The following is an 18,027-nucleotide window of genomic DNA, read 5'->3' as shown; positions in this document are numbered from 1 at the left end:
TTAAAAGAAGTGTCATTTTGCTAATCAAGAGAATTGGTGTTGCAGGAAAACCAAGGAAGAAGTGGAAAGGAGCAAAACTTAATATAGGTATTTTCAGGGTATGGCAGTGGACTAGTGGAGAAATTAATAGAGAAGGAAAACAAAAGGAGAGAAGAGAGTGCTATGATAGCAGCATTGAGAAATGGAAAAATTAATACATCCCTGAAACTCTGGAGAAAACCACATAAATTAATGATTTCATTATTTTAAGAGGAAGGGGTTCAATCTTAAAAGGATAAACTGATGCATATTTAATTAAGTAGAAATAGAGACTTTTTTATCCTGAAAAAAGTTAGAACTTAGGTAATCATAAAGAAGGTTATTTTAGTGAAAGGAAAAATCTTTCATTATCTAAATTGTTAGATGAACATTAAGAAAAATAGCCTAACAATAAGTCCACCTTATTTTTATTTTGTGCATCTTACATTTTAACTCCTTAAACATTCAGGACCTTTAATTTTTTCATTGATGCAGCAATGAAGTAATTTATATTTAAAGTTACAAAAAGTTATTTTATATTCGAAGTGTATTCATTTGTGTTGTTCTCTACTTAGAAAAACTGGTAATAATAATTCCAGAGAATCAGCAGTATTTATCATATTTCAGCTTTAATATTTAGTTACCAATTTTTTTAAAGGACCTATTATGTGATACACTTTATAGGGTGAGTACAAAACATAATAACATGTTAATTATATAAAGGGGAGCTTACAATATAGTTGAAGAGGTAGGTAGTATGCTGTCACCTATAACATATATTGGTATCAAGAAATGAGTGACAACCAACAGAAAGTTGTCATGGTCTAGAGTGGCTTGATTTCAGGGCTGGAAAGAGAACTCCCAAACAGTGTAACTCTTAAGATTGGAGAGTCAATGACAAACTAGCATGAGCTATTCAATCTCAACCACTGGATATCTCAGGAATTAGGAACTGCCTGACTTGATTTAAGTAGAAGGGGGGTAGAGCTTTAGGTGTGTAGTGGCCATACAGAAGGTAAGTCGTCAATTAGAGTGTAGAGGGGGATGAGACTTGTGGGAAAACCCAGACTTAGAACTAGGAGGAGTAAATTATCAGAGAACTGCATGGGAATGTCAGATAATAGGAGACTAATAAGGATAACTGAAAATCACATTCTGTTCACAAAAGTAAAGTAATAGTACATGTCATGTTTTGAGGAAGACAAAAGGTGGCGGCATGAGAAGTGAGGTGGAAATCTCCTCCCAAAACCACATATAATGTGAAAATAACAGCAAATACAATTATTCCTTAAAGAGCGACCAGAAATAAGATTACACCAGCCAGTCTACATCTGGAAAAGAGAACATCTCATGGCAAAGGGTAGAGTAATAAAGCTGTGACCCAGTGGGATCCGAGTGCTCCTCACCCCAGCCCACTGGCGGGAGGAAGAGAATCAGCATGGAGGGAGTAGAAGCCCAGGACTGCTAAATATCCAGCCCTAGAAATCTACTCCAGGAGCACAAACCCACATTGCATGGTAGTCTGAAGACTAGAGGGGTTGAAAACCAAAGTCAGAGACTGAGATAACAAACAGGTTCCCACCACCAGCTGCCCTGGGACAAAAGAAACACAGGTGCTTTGAAAGTCTTCCCAACTGAGAGGGCTGCTAAAGGGGTAAGGATTCAGAAGAAGGAAGAGGTGGACAAAATTGTCCCAGCACACTCAGCTCAGCAGGTTTGGAACTTTCAGGAGCTTCAGGTGCTACATCCTCCAGGCTGGCAACACAGCCCCGAGGCCGCCACCTCAGTAAGCAGCCTGCTCCTTCTTTCTCCCTGCCATCACTTGCCTCAAACCTGCTGCTTCTGCCATTGCTCCAGGCCAGCTAGAAAGGAGCCCCACATACAGCAACTGCACTGCTTAATGCAGAGGTTGCTCCCTGTGCATTGTTCACTGGTCCTGACAGTGGTGGCAGGCACTGTGGCTGGGAAACAGGAAAGATCTCTGTCCTCCCAGCAGACACTGGCCCTGCTTGCATGTGACTCCCACCATTGCTCCAGGCCAGCCAGAGGGCAGCCCCGTGCATGGCAATTTAGGAGGTTAATGCAGAGGGTACACCCTGCCTACGGCTCACTGTCTCTGACAGTGGAGACAGGCACTGAGGCCAAGAAGCAGAAAAGGGCTTGCTCTTTAGGGTAGGCACTGGCACCACTCGCCTGTGACTGCTACCATCACTACAGGTACAGGGCAGCTCAAAAGATCAGAGCTTCTGGGCACTAGAGGGCACTGCCTACACAAATAAATATTTCTCCGTATCCAATAGGATTATGAAAAGGCAGAATAACCATGTTCAATCCAAAATCCCTCAAACACCAGAAAGAGGGCTCAGTGAGACTGAAATCACCAATCTTTCTAAAAAGAATTCAAAATAAAAATCATAAGCATGCTAATGGACCTACAGAAAAATATTCAAGAGCTAAGGGACGAATTCAGGAGGGAGGGAAACACCTTAAAAAATACAATAATGGAAAGGAAACATACAATGGAGGGATTTAAAAGCAGATTAGATGAAGTGGAGAAGATGGTAAATGGAATAGAAATTAGAGAACAGGAATGCAGAGAAGCTGAGGTAAGGAAGAGGAAAGACCTCTAGGAATGAAAGAATATTAAGAACTGTGCGACCAGTACAAATGGAAAAATATTCACATTATAGGGGTACCAGAAGAAGAAGAGAGAGAAAAATGGATAAAAAGTGTCTTTGAAGAAATAATTGCTGAAGACTTCCCCAGTCTGGGGAAGGAGATAGTCTCTCAGGTGATGGAAGTGCGCAGATATCCCAACACAAGTGACCCAAGAAGGACAACACCAAGACGTATAATAACTAAAATGGCAAACATTAAGAACAAGTGCAGAGTAGTAAAAGTAGCCAGAGAGAGAAAAAAGGTCACCTACAAAGGAAAACCCATCAGGCTGTCATCAGACTTCTCAACAGAAACCTTACAGGCCAGAAGGGAGTGAGTGACATAATATATTCAAAGCAATGAAACAGAAGAATCTGAACCAATAATATTCTACCTAATACTAACCAATAATACTCTACCAAAAATACTCTAAAAGATTATCTTTTAAATTTGAAAGAGGTATTAAACAATTACCAGGTAAGCAAAAGTTGATGGAATTTACCTCCCACAAACCATCTCTACAGTGTATTTTAAAGGTACTGCTCTGGATGGAAGTGTTCCTAAGACTAAATAGCTGTCACCAGAGAAAATACAACCACAGTAAAGGAAGTAGACCAATTAATTACTAACCAAATGCAAAATTAAATCGGCTATCCACAAAGTCAGTCAAAGGCTAGACAAAAAGTACAGAATATGACACCTAACATATATAGAGTGGAGAAGGGAGGAAAAAAAAGAATCTTCAGATTGTGTTTATAATAGTGTAATAAATGAGTTAAGTTAGGCTGTTAGATTGTAAAGAAGCTGCCCTTGAACTATTGGTAACCATGATTCCAAAGCCTGCAATGGCAATAAGTACATATCTATCAATAATCCCCTAAATGTAAATGGACTGAATGCACCAATCAAAAGACATAGAGTCAATTGATAAAAAAACAAGACCCATCTGTATGCTGCCTACAAGTGACTTCAAACCCAAGGACATTACCAGATGAAAAGTGGAGGGATGGAAAAAGATATTTCATGCAAACAACAGGGAGAAAAAAGCAGGAGTTGCAATACTTGTATCAGATAAAATAGACTTCAAAACAAAGTAATGAGAGAAAAAGGACATTATATAATAAAGGGGTCAGTCCAACAAGAGGATAAAACTGTCATAAAAATATGTATGCACCCAACACAAGAGTACCCAAATATGTCCAAAAATTCAAACAGAATAAAAGGAGGAAGTAGAATGCAATACATTCACTTTAGGAGACTTCAACACAAAACTCACTCCAAAGAACAGATCAACCAGACAGAAAACAAGGAGGCAGAGACACTGAACAACACATTAGAACAGATAGACCTAACAGGCATCTACAGAACACTCCACCCAAAAGCAAGAGGATACACATTCTTCTCAAGTGCACATGGAACATTTTCCAGAATCAGTCACATACTAGGCCATCAAAAGAGCCTCAGTAAATTCGGAAAGATTGAAATTACATATCCAACAAGGGGTTAACATCCAAAATATATAAAGAAGTCACACATCTCAACATCCAAAAAGCAAATAACCCAATTAAAAAGTGGGTGGAGGATCTGAACAGACTCTTCTCCAAAGAAGAAATTCAGATGGCCAACAGGCACATGAAAAGATGCTCCACATTGCTAATTATCAGGGAAATGCAAATTAAAACCAGAATGCGGTATCACTTCACACCAGTTAAGATGGCCAACTTTGAAAAGACTAGGAACAACAAATACTGGCAAGGATGCGGAGAAAGGGGAATCCTCCTACACTGCTGGTGGGAATATAAATTAGTTCAACCACTGTGGAAAGTGATATGGAGGTTCTGCAAAAAACTAAAAATATAATTATCATTTGACCCAGGAATTCCACTCCTAGGAATTTACCCAAAGAATATAATTTCTCAGATTCAAAAAGACATATGGACCCCTATGTTTACTGTAGTACAGTTTATAATAGCCCAGATATGGAAGCAACCTAAGTGTCTATCTAGATGAATGGATAAAGAAGATGTGGTACATATACACAATGGAATACTATTCAGCCATAAGAAGAAAACAGATCCTACCATTTGCACAACATGGTTGGAGCAGGAGGTACATATACACAATGGAATACTATTCAGCCGTAAGAAGAAAATAGATCCTACCATTTGCACAACATGGTTGGAGCAGGAGGTACATATACACAATGGAATACTATTCAGTCATAAGAAGAAAATAGATCCTACCATTTGTACAACATGGTTGGAGCAGGAGGGTATTATGCTCAGTGAAGTAAGCCTAGTGGAGAAAGACAAGTACCAAATGATTTCCCTGATTTGTGGAGTATAACAACGAAGCAAAACAACAAAACAACAGCAGACTCACAGACTCCAAGAAGGGACAAGTGGTCACTAAACAGGTGCAGGGAAGGGTGTGTGGGGAGGGAGGGAGAAGGGGTTTGACGGGTATGAGGAGTGGAACACATTGTGTGCGGGTGGGTACAGGGAAGACAGTGTAGCATAGAGAAGACAAGTAGTGCCTCTGGCATCTTAGTACACTGATGGACAGTGACTTCAATGGGGTATGGGGTGGCTTGATAATATGGGTGAATGTAGTAACCACACGGTTTTTTCATGTGAAACCTTCCTGAGAGTTTATATCAATGATACCTTAATAAAAAAATGTTTGAAAAAATAGAAAAAATGTATATATATGATTTTTAAAAAATGTGTCCACATCGTGTGTGTCCAAGGACAGTATTGGTCAAGTATATCATAGAGCATCTAATGTGTCTTCAGCATCTTAAATCATTATGGGATGATGAAATTGCCCCATGTATTTTATGGTTTATTTCATATGTATTGATTTTACATATGATAGAAATGCTGTAAGCAAAAATTCACTTAACCAAAGTACTACAGTCATTTGACAGTTTGAATAAACAGGAATTAACTCTAAATTAAAATTTCTCAGTTTGAATCCTACTTAGTATGTGATCTGAAGTGTCCATATTGTATTACCTAAGTAAAAATTCACATGTTAATAATATTGCTAAAAGAAAGCAATTTCCTTTTGGTTTTATGAGCTTTAGTAGGAGCTAATCTTATTTCACTTTCTGGTAAAAACACGTTATAAAGGTGCAAACACTTCTGTAGAAATGTCATCCTTTAGTAACTGAGGAGATTTATGGTTTTCAAATTCTCATTTGGAACCTAAATCTGTATCAGGTTTAATGAATTGTATCTTGCTCTGCCTTGAGTGTAAATGAAGACAGATGAATGCCATATTCATTAATAGTTTTTTGCTTGTTTTTTTGCATCTGAAATCTTTGTTTCAGTAAAGTTTTGAATTTACATTAAAGCTTAAGAAGCAAACTCTTGATATGTTATCTATTTATGACAGAACACACATGCAGGACTTGAAAGATGTCACTAATAATGTACACTATGAAAACTACCGGAGCAGAAAACTGGCAGCTGTGACTTATAATGGAGTTGATAATAACAAGAATAAAGGGCAGCTTACTAAGTAAGTATATATCATTTTCTCCCAAAAAAGGTCTTATTTATGTTGCAAATAATGATATTTAAATTCTGTCAAATTCTTCTTGGGCTACTCAATAGAAAATTGTGACAGTGTTGTTTATGCACAACATTAGATACTTAATTAAGCTTTGTTTTGGCAGTTTTATATTTTACTGTTTAATTGTTGGAAAAAGTGTTTTATTACCTCGTTCCTTAATTGAAAGAACAGTGCATTCTCTTTGAGTCATTAGTCATCATCTTTATAATCCATATACCACACACTTAATTGATCCCCAATTAGAAGTCAAACAGCTCTTTTAGCAAATGCATTTTTTTTTAAGGGAAGAGAACAGTTGCTACCCAGATCTCTTAACCCATATTTTAAGACAAACATCCCATAGTCTCTTTAAGGAGATTGAACTATAGAGCTTTTACCTTTTATTATGTCTTTTTTAAATCATTTTGATCACAGAGTTTTCAGATTATGTAGGAACAAGGGAGAGGACTAAACAAAAAGAATATTTAGATGAATTAGTATTGGTTACTTTCTCTGTTCCTCTTGTGTATTTCCAGGGAGCTGTGGTGGTTTTATGATGGAGTAGAGAAAACAAATGTGTGAGAGTAGTGAATTAGCTGGTATCGTTCTTGGTAACAATGTTTATGCCCTATTTTTCCTTTATTTGGGACTGTTGAAGATAAGCGAAAACCATTTTAACAATGTATGCACATTTGTGGCCAGGTGTTACCTACCATTAGAGGGTAATCCTGAAGAATTATCTGTATAAATAACCAGAAAGACAAGTTCTCAAAGTAGCAATTCAGTGCTATGTTTTATAATGGTCAACATTCCTTATAATAGCAAAGAAAATTCAGTTATATCTCCACAAAGGTCCTAAGTGTCAGAAGAAAGCACATAAAGCATTAACAGTCATTGACAAAGTTTTAAGCAGTTCTCTTTTAAAACTGACCTTAGACCTAACTCTATGTTTATTTTCTATCATATTTTCTAAATGGGTCATAGCCCCGTATTGTTCTCTTAACATTGACTTTCTTATGCTATTAATATGTTTATTTGAGGAACTTTATTGGTCAATTCCTAAGTTTTCTGGTTTCAAGGGTCTCCTGAGAGTGATTGTGAAAAAGGCAAATATCTAGGCTTAATCATTGGCAAGAGATTCTGATTCATTAGGTGTAGGGTGGGCCTGAGGATTTGTATTTTTAATAAGCATGCTAGATGGTTCTGATACAAGTGATTATTAATGCATGCTTTGCAAAACACTGATCTCTAGGCATTTACTACTGCTGTTCTAAAAATTGATTTTGTTAATACTTCAACAATTTTTTTTATATTATAACACCAGATTCTATTTGATTATGGTTCATTGCATGAGAAAAATGTGGAGACTTTTTATCTAATTCCTTTTAGCAAAATTTTTATCAAACAACTTTATTTAGTACAAAAATATAAGCTTCCATCACAGGGAATATTGTTCATAAAATCCTAATCCATTTTAAATGCATTTCACCAGCTTATGGACATTTTCACTGTTCAAAAAAAGACACTTATTGTACATTTCCCTTAAACATATTACGAACCTCTCATACAGATTTTTCATTAAATGTATGCCCTTAATGTTCAATCCTTTTCTTTTAAATATTTGTTCATGTCCTAGAAATAAGGAATTGCTTGTTTCCATAATTTGAATATAAGGCTTTTAAAATAGTGCTGTTGAGATATTTCTGCTGTTAGACTCAGGTAAGGTAATTAAGAGAAAAATAGTAAATCTTGCATTATTTTTAAAAATTCTACATGTACAGAATTGGAGTGTGAATTACTTGAGTGAAACTATAACCCAAGTGAAAACATAAAAAGTAGAATGCTATTGGAAATGTATTTCTTAATGAAATTAGTCATGTCCAAAATATGTCCAATACCTATGAAAATAACAGAGTTGTACTGCCAAAAAGCAAATTACCCCAGGGATTAGTACATTATTTTATTTTATGTAATAGTAATTAGAAAAATATTTTTCAAGATTGAACCAACGGGAATGGCTGTAATTAGAACAGGTACTGATAAGATTTATTAAATTAGTTTTTTACTACTGTATTGAATAACATATAAAATCTAGAAGTCACTTGAAAGTTCTCTCCATTGGTTGTATCTTACATCATCTTGAAAATGTTAGCAGATTCAGAAAACAATCCAGCTGAATGTATAAGTAAAAACCCATTATTAGCAACTTAAGCTTTAGCTAATGGTAAAGTGCTTTTCTTTATTGCTAAGGACCCATCAGTGAATAACTGAAAAGAATGGTTAATATTTAAATATGTGATTTAAGCAAATATAAGTTTAGGCTTCTACTGATGTTCTATTTATATTGCTTTCATGGGACTCTTTCCTCCAAAGCAGTGCATCCTTTGATAATGGTGGCAGGAAGAAGCTGAGGTTGCAGGGTGCTTGGAGTAGAAGAGGTAGTCATTAAACAAAAATTGCCATTTCTCAAAACCACCTCCTTGTACTATATAACTGAGCTTAGCATCCCAACAGAGAGCAAACACCATTTTCTTAACACTGAACATCACGCTTTGCCCTTGATAGAAAGATGGTTAGTACTGGGAGATACAGGCACTCTGGGTTTATGTTACAGTGTTTTGATTTTTTCATTGAAGGAGACTTCTCTTTTGTCACCTGGGGGTTTCCACACTTCTAGGAATACCTGGGACAATGTACCTTAGGTAAGGGTGGCTAAGAAGGAGTAAGTATTCTGTAAAGTGAGAGCTGAATCTGTAACTTGGAATTGTGTAACTTTACAGGCATATCACTTTAGGCAAGACTTTTGCATGGAAGTTGAGGATCTGGAAATTGTTTTAAAACTGCAGACTCGAATAATTCTTGAAAGTCTTCATATAAATAGAGACTCCAGCTTGAAGACCACTTCACTTGACAATCTGGTTTTTTTAAACAAAAAAAAGTCATTTTATTACTTTATTACTTCATATAGTCTCTAAATAGTCTGCAAGGTAACTTGAAAAAAATAAAAGTGACAGTAAGGTCATTGATTCATCTGCTGGTCGCTGATGGACCTGTGTTTTTTTCATTGCCCTTGTACAGTATGTACATATACCTACATCTGTGAATCTATTAAAAATTCACTTATCTTAACCTTTGTATGGCAATGTGCACTCCCCAAAGTGCTACTCACTCTTTAGTTAAAATATAAGCTTATTTTTTTATACTGTTAGGCACATTGAGTGTAAAGTAGATTAATTCAGCTTAATTTTCTGATGCAGTTTTGGATAGATTTTAGAGTGAACTGAACCATTGGTTAGAAATAAAAATATTTGGTTTGTTTGTATGTCTAAAAATGTGCCCTTCTGTTAATGTCCTAGAACAATTGATTTTGAAAGGACTTAAGATTTAGATATCACATTGTATACTTTAAGCTTACAAATATTCTTTGTCAGTTATATCTCAGTAAAGCTGGAAAAAACTTGAGATTCAGATTAGGTGGTTAAAATCTAAACAGTTAAGCTTATCTCATTAATGCTGATTTGTCTCAAGGCCAGAGTCTAGCAAAGTGGGCACTATTCTTAGCAACTATTCAAGTACTACTTGTGTCTGGCAAAGAAAATACCAAGTTATCTATTTTAAGTACTTTTTAAATCCTCAGGGAAAGTGTATCGTGCCTACCTGCCGTCTTGAGGGTTGACGGTAGTTGGAAGTAACAGAGAGGTCATGTTCCAGATAAAGGAAGACTCAGTAAAGGGTTGTGAAGGTAGGGGAGAAGAATTAGCCACATCTGGATTACAGATCTCTTAGAAAGGAAGGTGCTTCCCAGTAAGGGGAGGTTCCATTCTTGTTTGCTAAACCTGCTTCTTCCATCGTTGGTCTTCTTGTACAATTTACTTAAAATAACATTTGATTGGCAACTCTTCTCTGAGCTATTATTGTCTACCATTGGCACCAGTTATGACAATTGGTATCTTGCTCCAAATTGGGACATACCCTGTTATCTCTTTCCCATATGTTCATTTTCTGTTTTCTATAACTTTCTCCATCTAGTCTCTGGAAAACTTTGTGGATAACTGAATTCCTAGAAATGATGAAAAATACAGGTTTCCAAGGCTAATCCCCAAAATTTTTTGGTACATGACAAAGTTAACCGATCTAGAGAAGTAAAGACGGTTCTGAAGATTCCCAGGTTTTTCCAAAAAATTTAAAAAGTTATATCCCTTATTCTTTGTTCATATGTCCTTTCATGAAAATATAATCATAATATTGTTTTGTTTGTATTTGGTTTTAATGCTCTCACTTGCCAGAATAAAATGTTGGGAATGTTTGGAAATTTTTATTGCTCTTTTGAAATCCATTTAAATGAATTTCTTTTGAAAAATTTTGTATGAAAGTTGCTAAATGTCTGTATACATACTGACCTACCAACTATTGGAGCAAAATTATGTAAATTTACTTGCTTAATGTGTTCTTCAGGAAAGACCACACATAATTTAAATGAAATGTGGTTATCTTCTACAACACTCAAAATGTGGGTCATGTCACACAAACACAATAGAATGTTACAAGGTCAGCCTTCTGTGGTTCTTGCTGTGATTCTGTTATTTACTTGTCACTGAAAGGTGAGTCATCAAGGAACAGTTTTACTACAACCCCTTAAAGAGATCCCTAGAAGGAACCAAGTTTTTTTTTTGTTTGGGGACTTAGTGTGCTATTCAGTTTATGTTAGTACCCTCACCCCTTTTTAAAAAATCTTTTACCAGGCCTCTTTTCATTTCTTTGGCTAAGTTGCTTTAAATTTCCCTGACAAGTTTTAGATTACAAGCTTTATAATATGTGTGAAGAAGAGTTTCCCATTACAAATCAGGAAGGCAACTTAAATGTTTCTCCAAATATTTAACTAAAAAACTTTTATTTGAGAAAAAAAATTAGATGGGATGACAAAAAGTGATTTTTCATGTACTTTCTACATTATCAGCCCAATTTTATATTACGGTTTTCTAAATATCACCAGCTAGAAGTGGGGTGCCAATTAATTTGGTGAGAGATTTCAAAAAATTCATTTTTTGTGATCATTCATAATTTGTGATCATTTTCTAACAATACTGGAGTATCAGTTCATTTGGTTATGAGTCCAGCATTTTCACAAGACTGAAAAAACTTAGTTATCTCAAATGGTAAATAGTCAGTTTCTTTTGAAAATACACTTATATAAATAGGCTTAGGAATTTGAGCAGGTTGTCAGAAAAGTTCACAGATACTTATTTTCATAATGAATTTGGTGTAGTAATTACTAACAGATTTTTAGAGAAGAAAGTAACCTTTTTTTTTATTAAGGTATCATTGAAACACACTCTTATAAAGGTTTCATATGAAAAACACTGTGATTACCACATTCACCCATATTAACAAGTCCCCTCCCATACCCCATTGCAGTCATTATCCATCAGCATAGTAAGATGCCACCAAGTCACTACTTGTCTTCTCTGTGCTATACTGCGAGAAGAAAGTAGCTTTAAAAATTTTTGCCATAATAAATATGAGAGATGCCCTCTCAAAAAAAAAAAAATTTTTTTGCCATAAACTGTTTTAGGTCATATAACTTATCTGTGAAATCTATGAATTTGCTTTTAATTTTTATTTTCAGTGTAGTTTACATTAAGTGTGCTAAGTCTCTATTTTTTGTTTTAAATATAGACACAGTTGAAGGCATATGGATATTTGTTTTATCAAAGACATGAGCAGTTTTAGGATGTGGAAATTTTTAATATTTAAATTTTGAATTCAAAAGCAAATTTCCAAACATCATAGTATGTTTCTGTACAGTCTTCTAATTTCCCCAAAAGTTATTTAAATATAATCTATATGACAGTGTTTACTTTTAGAAAGCTGGTAGCCTTTTCATATGTAAATTTTATTATGAATTCCTTAAATTTACATGAATTGCCTTATTCCTCCCAAGGATGAAATTAAATTAGCATTTTATATATATTATTGTAAGTAGGAATATATATGTATGTTTAACCTTAAAAATTCTGAATTCTAATTAATATATTTACAACTTTGAACTGTTTGTTTTCAATTCATAACAGTATTGTCACATCATTTCATAACAGTATTGCTGGATAATCTAAGTTGCTTGAATACACACGCTCAGTTATTTAGGACTGTCAATTCAAAAGTAGTTATTAGATTATTTCAATATTATTATTAGTAGTAGTATTATTATTGAGGTATATACAATAAAGTACTCAAATCTTAGTGTACAGCTTGATGAATTTTGACATTTGCATACAGTCATGTAATCATCACCCAGATCAAGATAACAACATTCTCATTAAGTTTTTTCCCTTCACCTATTTCACCTATCCCCCTACAGCCCTCCATTATGGCAACCAGCAGTCTGTTCTCTGTGTTTATGAGTCTATTTCTATTTTGTTTGTTTGTTTTATGTTTTTTATTTCACTTAGCATGTAATAGCCTCTAGGTCCACCCATGTTGTGGTAAATAGCAAAATTTTCTACTTTTTTATGGCTCAGTAATAGTTCATTGTATGTATGTATCACATCTTTTTTAATTCATTCATCTATCAGTGGACATTTAGGTTGCTTCCATATCTTGGCTATTGTAAATAATGCTATGATAAGCATAAGAGTGTGTATCTTTTTGAATTAATAGTTTTGTTTTCTTTCAACAAATTCCCAGAAGCGGAATTTCTGGGTCATTTGGTATTTCTATTTTTAGTTTTTTGAGAAACCTCCATACTGCTTTTCATGATGACTGCAACAGTTTGCAACCCCCCCAACAATGTACAAGGATTCCCTTTTCTCCATGTCCTCACCAACACTTGTTATTTCTGGTATGGCTGATATTAGCTATGCTGACGAGTGTGAAGTGATACCTCATTGTGGTTTTGGTTTGTATTTCTGTGATGATTAATGATGTTGATTGAGAATATTTTCTTATGTCTGTTGGCTTTTTCATGGTCTTCTTTGAAAAAATGTCAATTCAGGTGCTCTGCCCATTTTTTAAATTGAATTAATTAATTTTTTTAATATTGAGTTACATGAGTTCTTTATATATTTTGGATATTAGCCCCTTATCAGATACATTATCAGCAAATATCCTGTTCAGTAGGTTGTCTTTTAATTTTGTTGATGGTTTCCTTTGCTGCACAGCAGCTTTTTTTTCTTTTGTTATTAATCTACAATTACATGAAGAACATTATGTTTACTAGACTCCTCCCTTCACCAAGTCCCCCCCACAAACCCCATTACAGTCACTGCCCATCAGCGTAGTAAGTTGCTGTAGAACCATTACTTGTCTTCTCTGTGTTGCACAGCCCTCCCCATGCCCACCCCCCGACATTATACATGCTAGTCATAATGACCCCTTTCTTTTTCCCCACCCTTATCCTTCCCTTCCCACCCACCCTCCTGTGTCCCTTTCCCTTTGGTAACTGTTAGTCCATTCTTGGGTTCTGTGATTCTGCTGCTGTTTTGTTTCTTCAGTTTTTCTTTGTTCTTATACTTCACATATGAGTGAAATCATTTGGTACTTGTCTTTCTCTGCCTGGCTTGTTTCACTGAGTATAATACCCTCTAGCTCCATCCATGTTGTTGCAAATGGTAGGATTTGTTTTCTTCTTATGGCTGAATAATATTCCATTGTGTATATGTACATCTTCTTTATCCATTCATCTACTGATGGACACTTAGGTTGCTTCCATTTCTTGGCTATTGTAAATAGTGCTGTGATAAACATAGGGGCGCATCTGTCTTTTTCAAACTGGGCTGCTGCATTCTTAGGGTAAATTCCTAGAAGTGGGATTCCTGGGGCAAATGGTATTTCTATTTTGAGCTTTTTGAGGAACCTCCATACTACTTTCCACAATGGTTGAACTAATTTACATTCCCACCAGCAGTGTAGGAGGGTTCCCCTTTCTCCACAACCTCACCAACATTTGTTGTTGTTTGTCTTCTGGGTGGTGGCAATCCTTACTGGTGTGAGGTGATATCTCATTGTGGTTTTAATTTGCATTTCTCTGATGACAAGCGATGTGGAACATCTTTTCATGTGTCTGTTGGCCATCTGAATTTCTTCTTTGGAAAACTGTCTGTTCAGCTCCTCTGCCCATTTTTTAGTTGGATTATTTGCTTTTGTTTGTTGAGGTGCGTGAGCTCTTTATATATTTTGGATGTCAACCCTTTATTGGATCTGTCATTTATGAATATATTCTCCCATACTGTAGGATGCCTTTTTGTTCTGTTGATGGTGTCCTTTGCTGTACAGAAGCTTTTCAGCTTGATATAGTCCCACTTGTTCATTTTTGCTTTTGTTTCCCTTGCCCGGGGAGATATGTTCAGAAGAAGTCGTTCAAGTTTATGTCCAAGAGATTTTTGCCGATGTTTTTTTCTAAGAGTTTTATGGTTTCATCACTTACATTCATTTCTTTGATCCATTTCAAATTTACTTTTGTGTATGGGGTTAGACAGTGATCCGGTTTCATTCTCTGACATGTAGCTGTCCAATTCTGATAGCACCATCTGTTGAAGAGACTGTCATTTCCCCATTGTATGTCTATGGCTCCTTTATCATATATTAATTGACCATGTATGTTTGGGTTAATGTCTGGAGTCTCTTTTCTGTTCCACTGGTCTGTGGCTCTGTTCTTGTGCCAGTACCAAATTGTCTTAATTACTGTGACTTTGTAGTAGATCTTGAAGTTGGGGACCGAGGTCTTCCCTATTTTATTCTTCCTTCTCAGGATGGCTTTGGTTATTCAGGGTCTTTGGTGTTTCCATATGAATTTTTGAACTATTTGTTCCAGTTCATTGAAGAATGATGTTGGTAATTTGATAGGGATTGGATCAAATCTGTATATTGCTTTGGGCAGGATGGCCATTTTGATGATATTAATTCTTCCTAGCCAGGAGCATGGGATGAGTTTCCATTTGTTAGTGTCCTCTTTAATTTCTCTTAAGAGTGTCTTACAGTTTTCAGGGTATAGGTCTTTCACTTCCTTGGTTAGATTTATTCCTAAGTATTTTATTCTTTTTGATGCAATTGTGAATGGAATTGTTTTCCTGATTTCTTTTTCTATTAGTTCATTGTTAGTGTATAGGAAAGTCACAGATTTCTGTGTGTTAATTATGTATCCTGCAACTTAGCTGAATTCTGATATTAGTTCTAGTAGTTTTGGAGTGGAGTCTTTAGGGTTTTTTATATACAATATCATGTCATCTGCAAATAGTGACAGTTTAACTTCTTCTTTACCAGTCTGGATTCCTGGTGTTTCTTTGTTTTGTCTAATTGCCATGGCTAGGACCTCCAGTACTATGTTGAGTAACAGTGGGGAGAGTGGGCATCCTGTCTTGTACCTGATCTCAGAGGAAAAGCTTTCAGCTTCATACTGTTAAGTATGATGTTGGCTATGGGTTTATCATATTTGGCCTTTATTATGTTAAGGTACTTGCCCTCTTTGCCCGTTCTGTTGAGAGTTTTTATCATGAATGGATGTTGAATTTTGTCAAATGCCTTTTCAGTATCTATGGAGATGATCATGTGGTTTTTTATCCTTCTCTTTATTTATGTGGTGGATGATGTTGATGGATTTTCGAATGTTATATCATCCTTGCATCCCTGGAATGAATCCCACTTGGTCATGGTGTATGATCCTTTTGATGTATTTTTGAATTTGGTTTGCTAATATTTTGTTGAGTATTTTTGCATCTATGTTCATCAGGAAAATTGGTCTGTAATTTTCTTTTCTGGTGGGGTCTTTGCCTGGTTTTGGTATTAGGGTGATGTTGGCTTCATAGAATGAGTTTGGGAGTATTCCCTCCTCTTCTATTTTTTGGAAAACTTTAAGGAGAATGGGTATTCTGTCTTCCTTGTATGTCTGATAAAATTCCAAGGTAAATCCGTCTGGTCCAGGGGTTTTGTTCTTGGGTAGTTTTTTGATTACTGATTCAATTTCTTTGCTGGTAATTCGTTTGTTTAGATTTTCTGTTTCTTCCTTGGTCAGTCTTGGAAGGTTGTATTTTTCTAGGAAGTTGTCCATTTCTTTTAGGTTTTCCAGCTTGTTAGGATATAGGTTTTCATAGTATTCTCTAATAATTCTTTGTGTATCTGTGGGTCCGTCGTGATTTTTCCTTTCTCATTTCTGATTCTGTTGATGTGTGTTGATTCTCTTTTTCTCTTAATAAGTCTGGCTAGGGGCTTATCTATTTTGTTTATTTTCTCAAAGAACCAGCTCTTGGTTTCATTGATTTTTTCTATTGTTTTATTCTTCTCAATTGTATTTAATTATTCTCTGATCTTTATTATGTCCCTCCTTCTGCTGACTTTAGGCCCCATTTGTTCTTTTTCCAATTTTGAGAATTGTGATGTTAGACTATTAATTTGGGATTGTTCTTCCTTCTTTAAATATGCCTGGATTGCTATATACTTTTCTCTTAAGACTGCTTTCGCTGCAACCCACAGAAGTTGGGTTTTTGTGTTGTTGTTGTCATTTGTTTCCATATATTGCTTGATCTCTATTTTAACTTGGTCGTTGATCCATTGATTATTTAGGAGCATGTTGCTAAGCCTACATGTGTTTGTGAGCCTTTTTACTTTCTTTGTACAATTTATTTCTAGTTTTATACCTTTGTGGTTCGAAAAGTTGTTGGTAGAATTTCAATCTTTTTGAATTTACTGAGGCTCTTTTTGTGGCCTATTCTGGAGAATGTTCCATGCTCAGTTGAGAAGAATGTGTATTCTGTTGCTTTTGGATGTAGAGTTCTATAGGTGTCTATTAGGTCCATCTGTTCTAGTGTGTTGTTCAGTGCCTCTGTGTCCTTACTTATTTTCCGTCTGGTGGATCTATCCTTTGGAGTGAGTGGTGTGTTGAAGTCTCCTAAAATGAATGCATTACATTCTATTTCCTCCTTTAGTTCTGTTAGTATTTGTTTCACATATGCTGGTGCTCTTGTGTTGGGTGCATATATATTTAGAATGGTTATATCCTCTTGTGGGACTGAGCCCTTTATCATTATGTAATGTCCTTCTTTACCTCTTGTTACTTTCTTTGTTTTGAAGTCTATTTAGTGTGATACTAGTACTGCAACATCTGCTTTTTTCTCCCTGTTGTTTGCATGAAATATCTTTTTCCATCCCTTGACTTTTAGTCTGTGTATGTCTTTGGGTTTGAGGTTATTGTCTTATAAGCAGCATATAGATGGGTCTTGCTTTTTTATCCATTCTATTACTTTGTGTCTTTTGATTGGTGCATTCAGTCCATTTACATTTAGGGTGATTATTGAAAGATATGTACTTATTGCCATTACAGGCTTTAGATTCGTGGTTACCAAAGATTCAAGGTTAGCTTCTTTACTATCTTACTGTCTAACTTAACTCGCTTATTGAGCTATTAAAAACCCTGTCTGATGATTATTTCTCTCCCTTCTTATTCCTCCTCCTCCATTCTTTATATGTTGGGTCTTTTATTCTGTGCTCTTTTATGTTTCCTTTGACTGCTTTTGTGGGTAGTTGATTTTATTTTTTGCCTTTAGTTAGTATTTGGTTGGTCTGCTTTCTTTGGTGTGATTTTATTTTCTCTGGTGACATCTATTTAGACTTAGGAGTGCTTCCATCTGGAGCAGTCCGTCTAAACTACCCTGTAGAGGTAGTTTGTGGGAGGCAAATTCCCTCAACTCTTGCTTGTCTGGGAATTGTTTAATCCCTCCATCATATTTAAATGATAATCATGCTGGATACAGTATCCTTGGTTCAAGGCCCTTCTGTTTCATTGCATTAAATATATCATGCCAT

At 35.6% G+C, this 18,027-nt stretch overlaps 1 protein-coding gene across 3 annotated transcripts in view; it reads left to right on the top strand.

The window, feature by feature from the left end:
- The window catches only part of SEPTIN7 (septin 7), a 134,541-nt gene that overhangs the window by 106,355 nt on the left and 10,159 nt on the right, over positions 1 to 18,027 (top strand). For all 3 annotated transcript variants that reach the window (XM_073238605.1, XM_073238604.1, XM_073238603.1), the window contains one exon: positions 6,076 to 6,201. In XM_073238605.1, the coding sequence (XP_073094706.1) occupies positions 6,076 to 6,201 (126 nt within the window). The remainder of the gene's footprint in view (positions 1 to 6,075; positions 6,202 to 18,027) is intronic.

Source organism: Manis javanica, chromosome 6 (assembly GCF_040802235.1).
Source record: "Manis javanica isolate MJ-LG chromosome 6, MJ_LKY, whole genome shotgun sequence".
Taxonomy (NCBI): Eukaryota; Metazoa; Chordata; class Mammalia; order Pholidota; family Manidae; genus Manis; species Manis javanica.
Note: the sequence above shows the minus strand (reverse complement) of the source record. Positions and strands in the feature narration are given on the sequence as shown.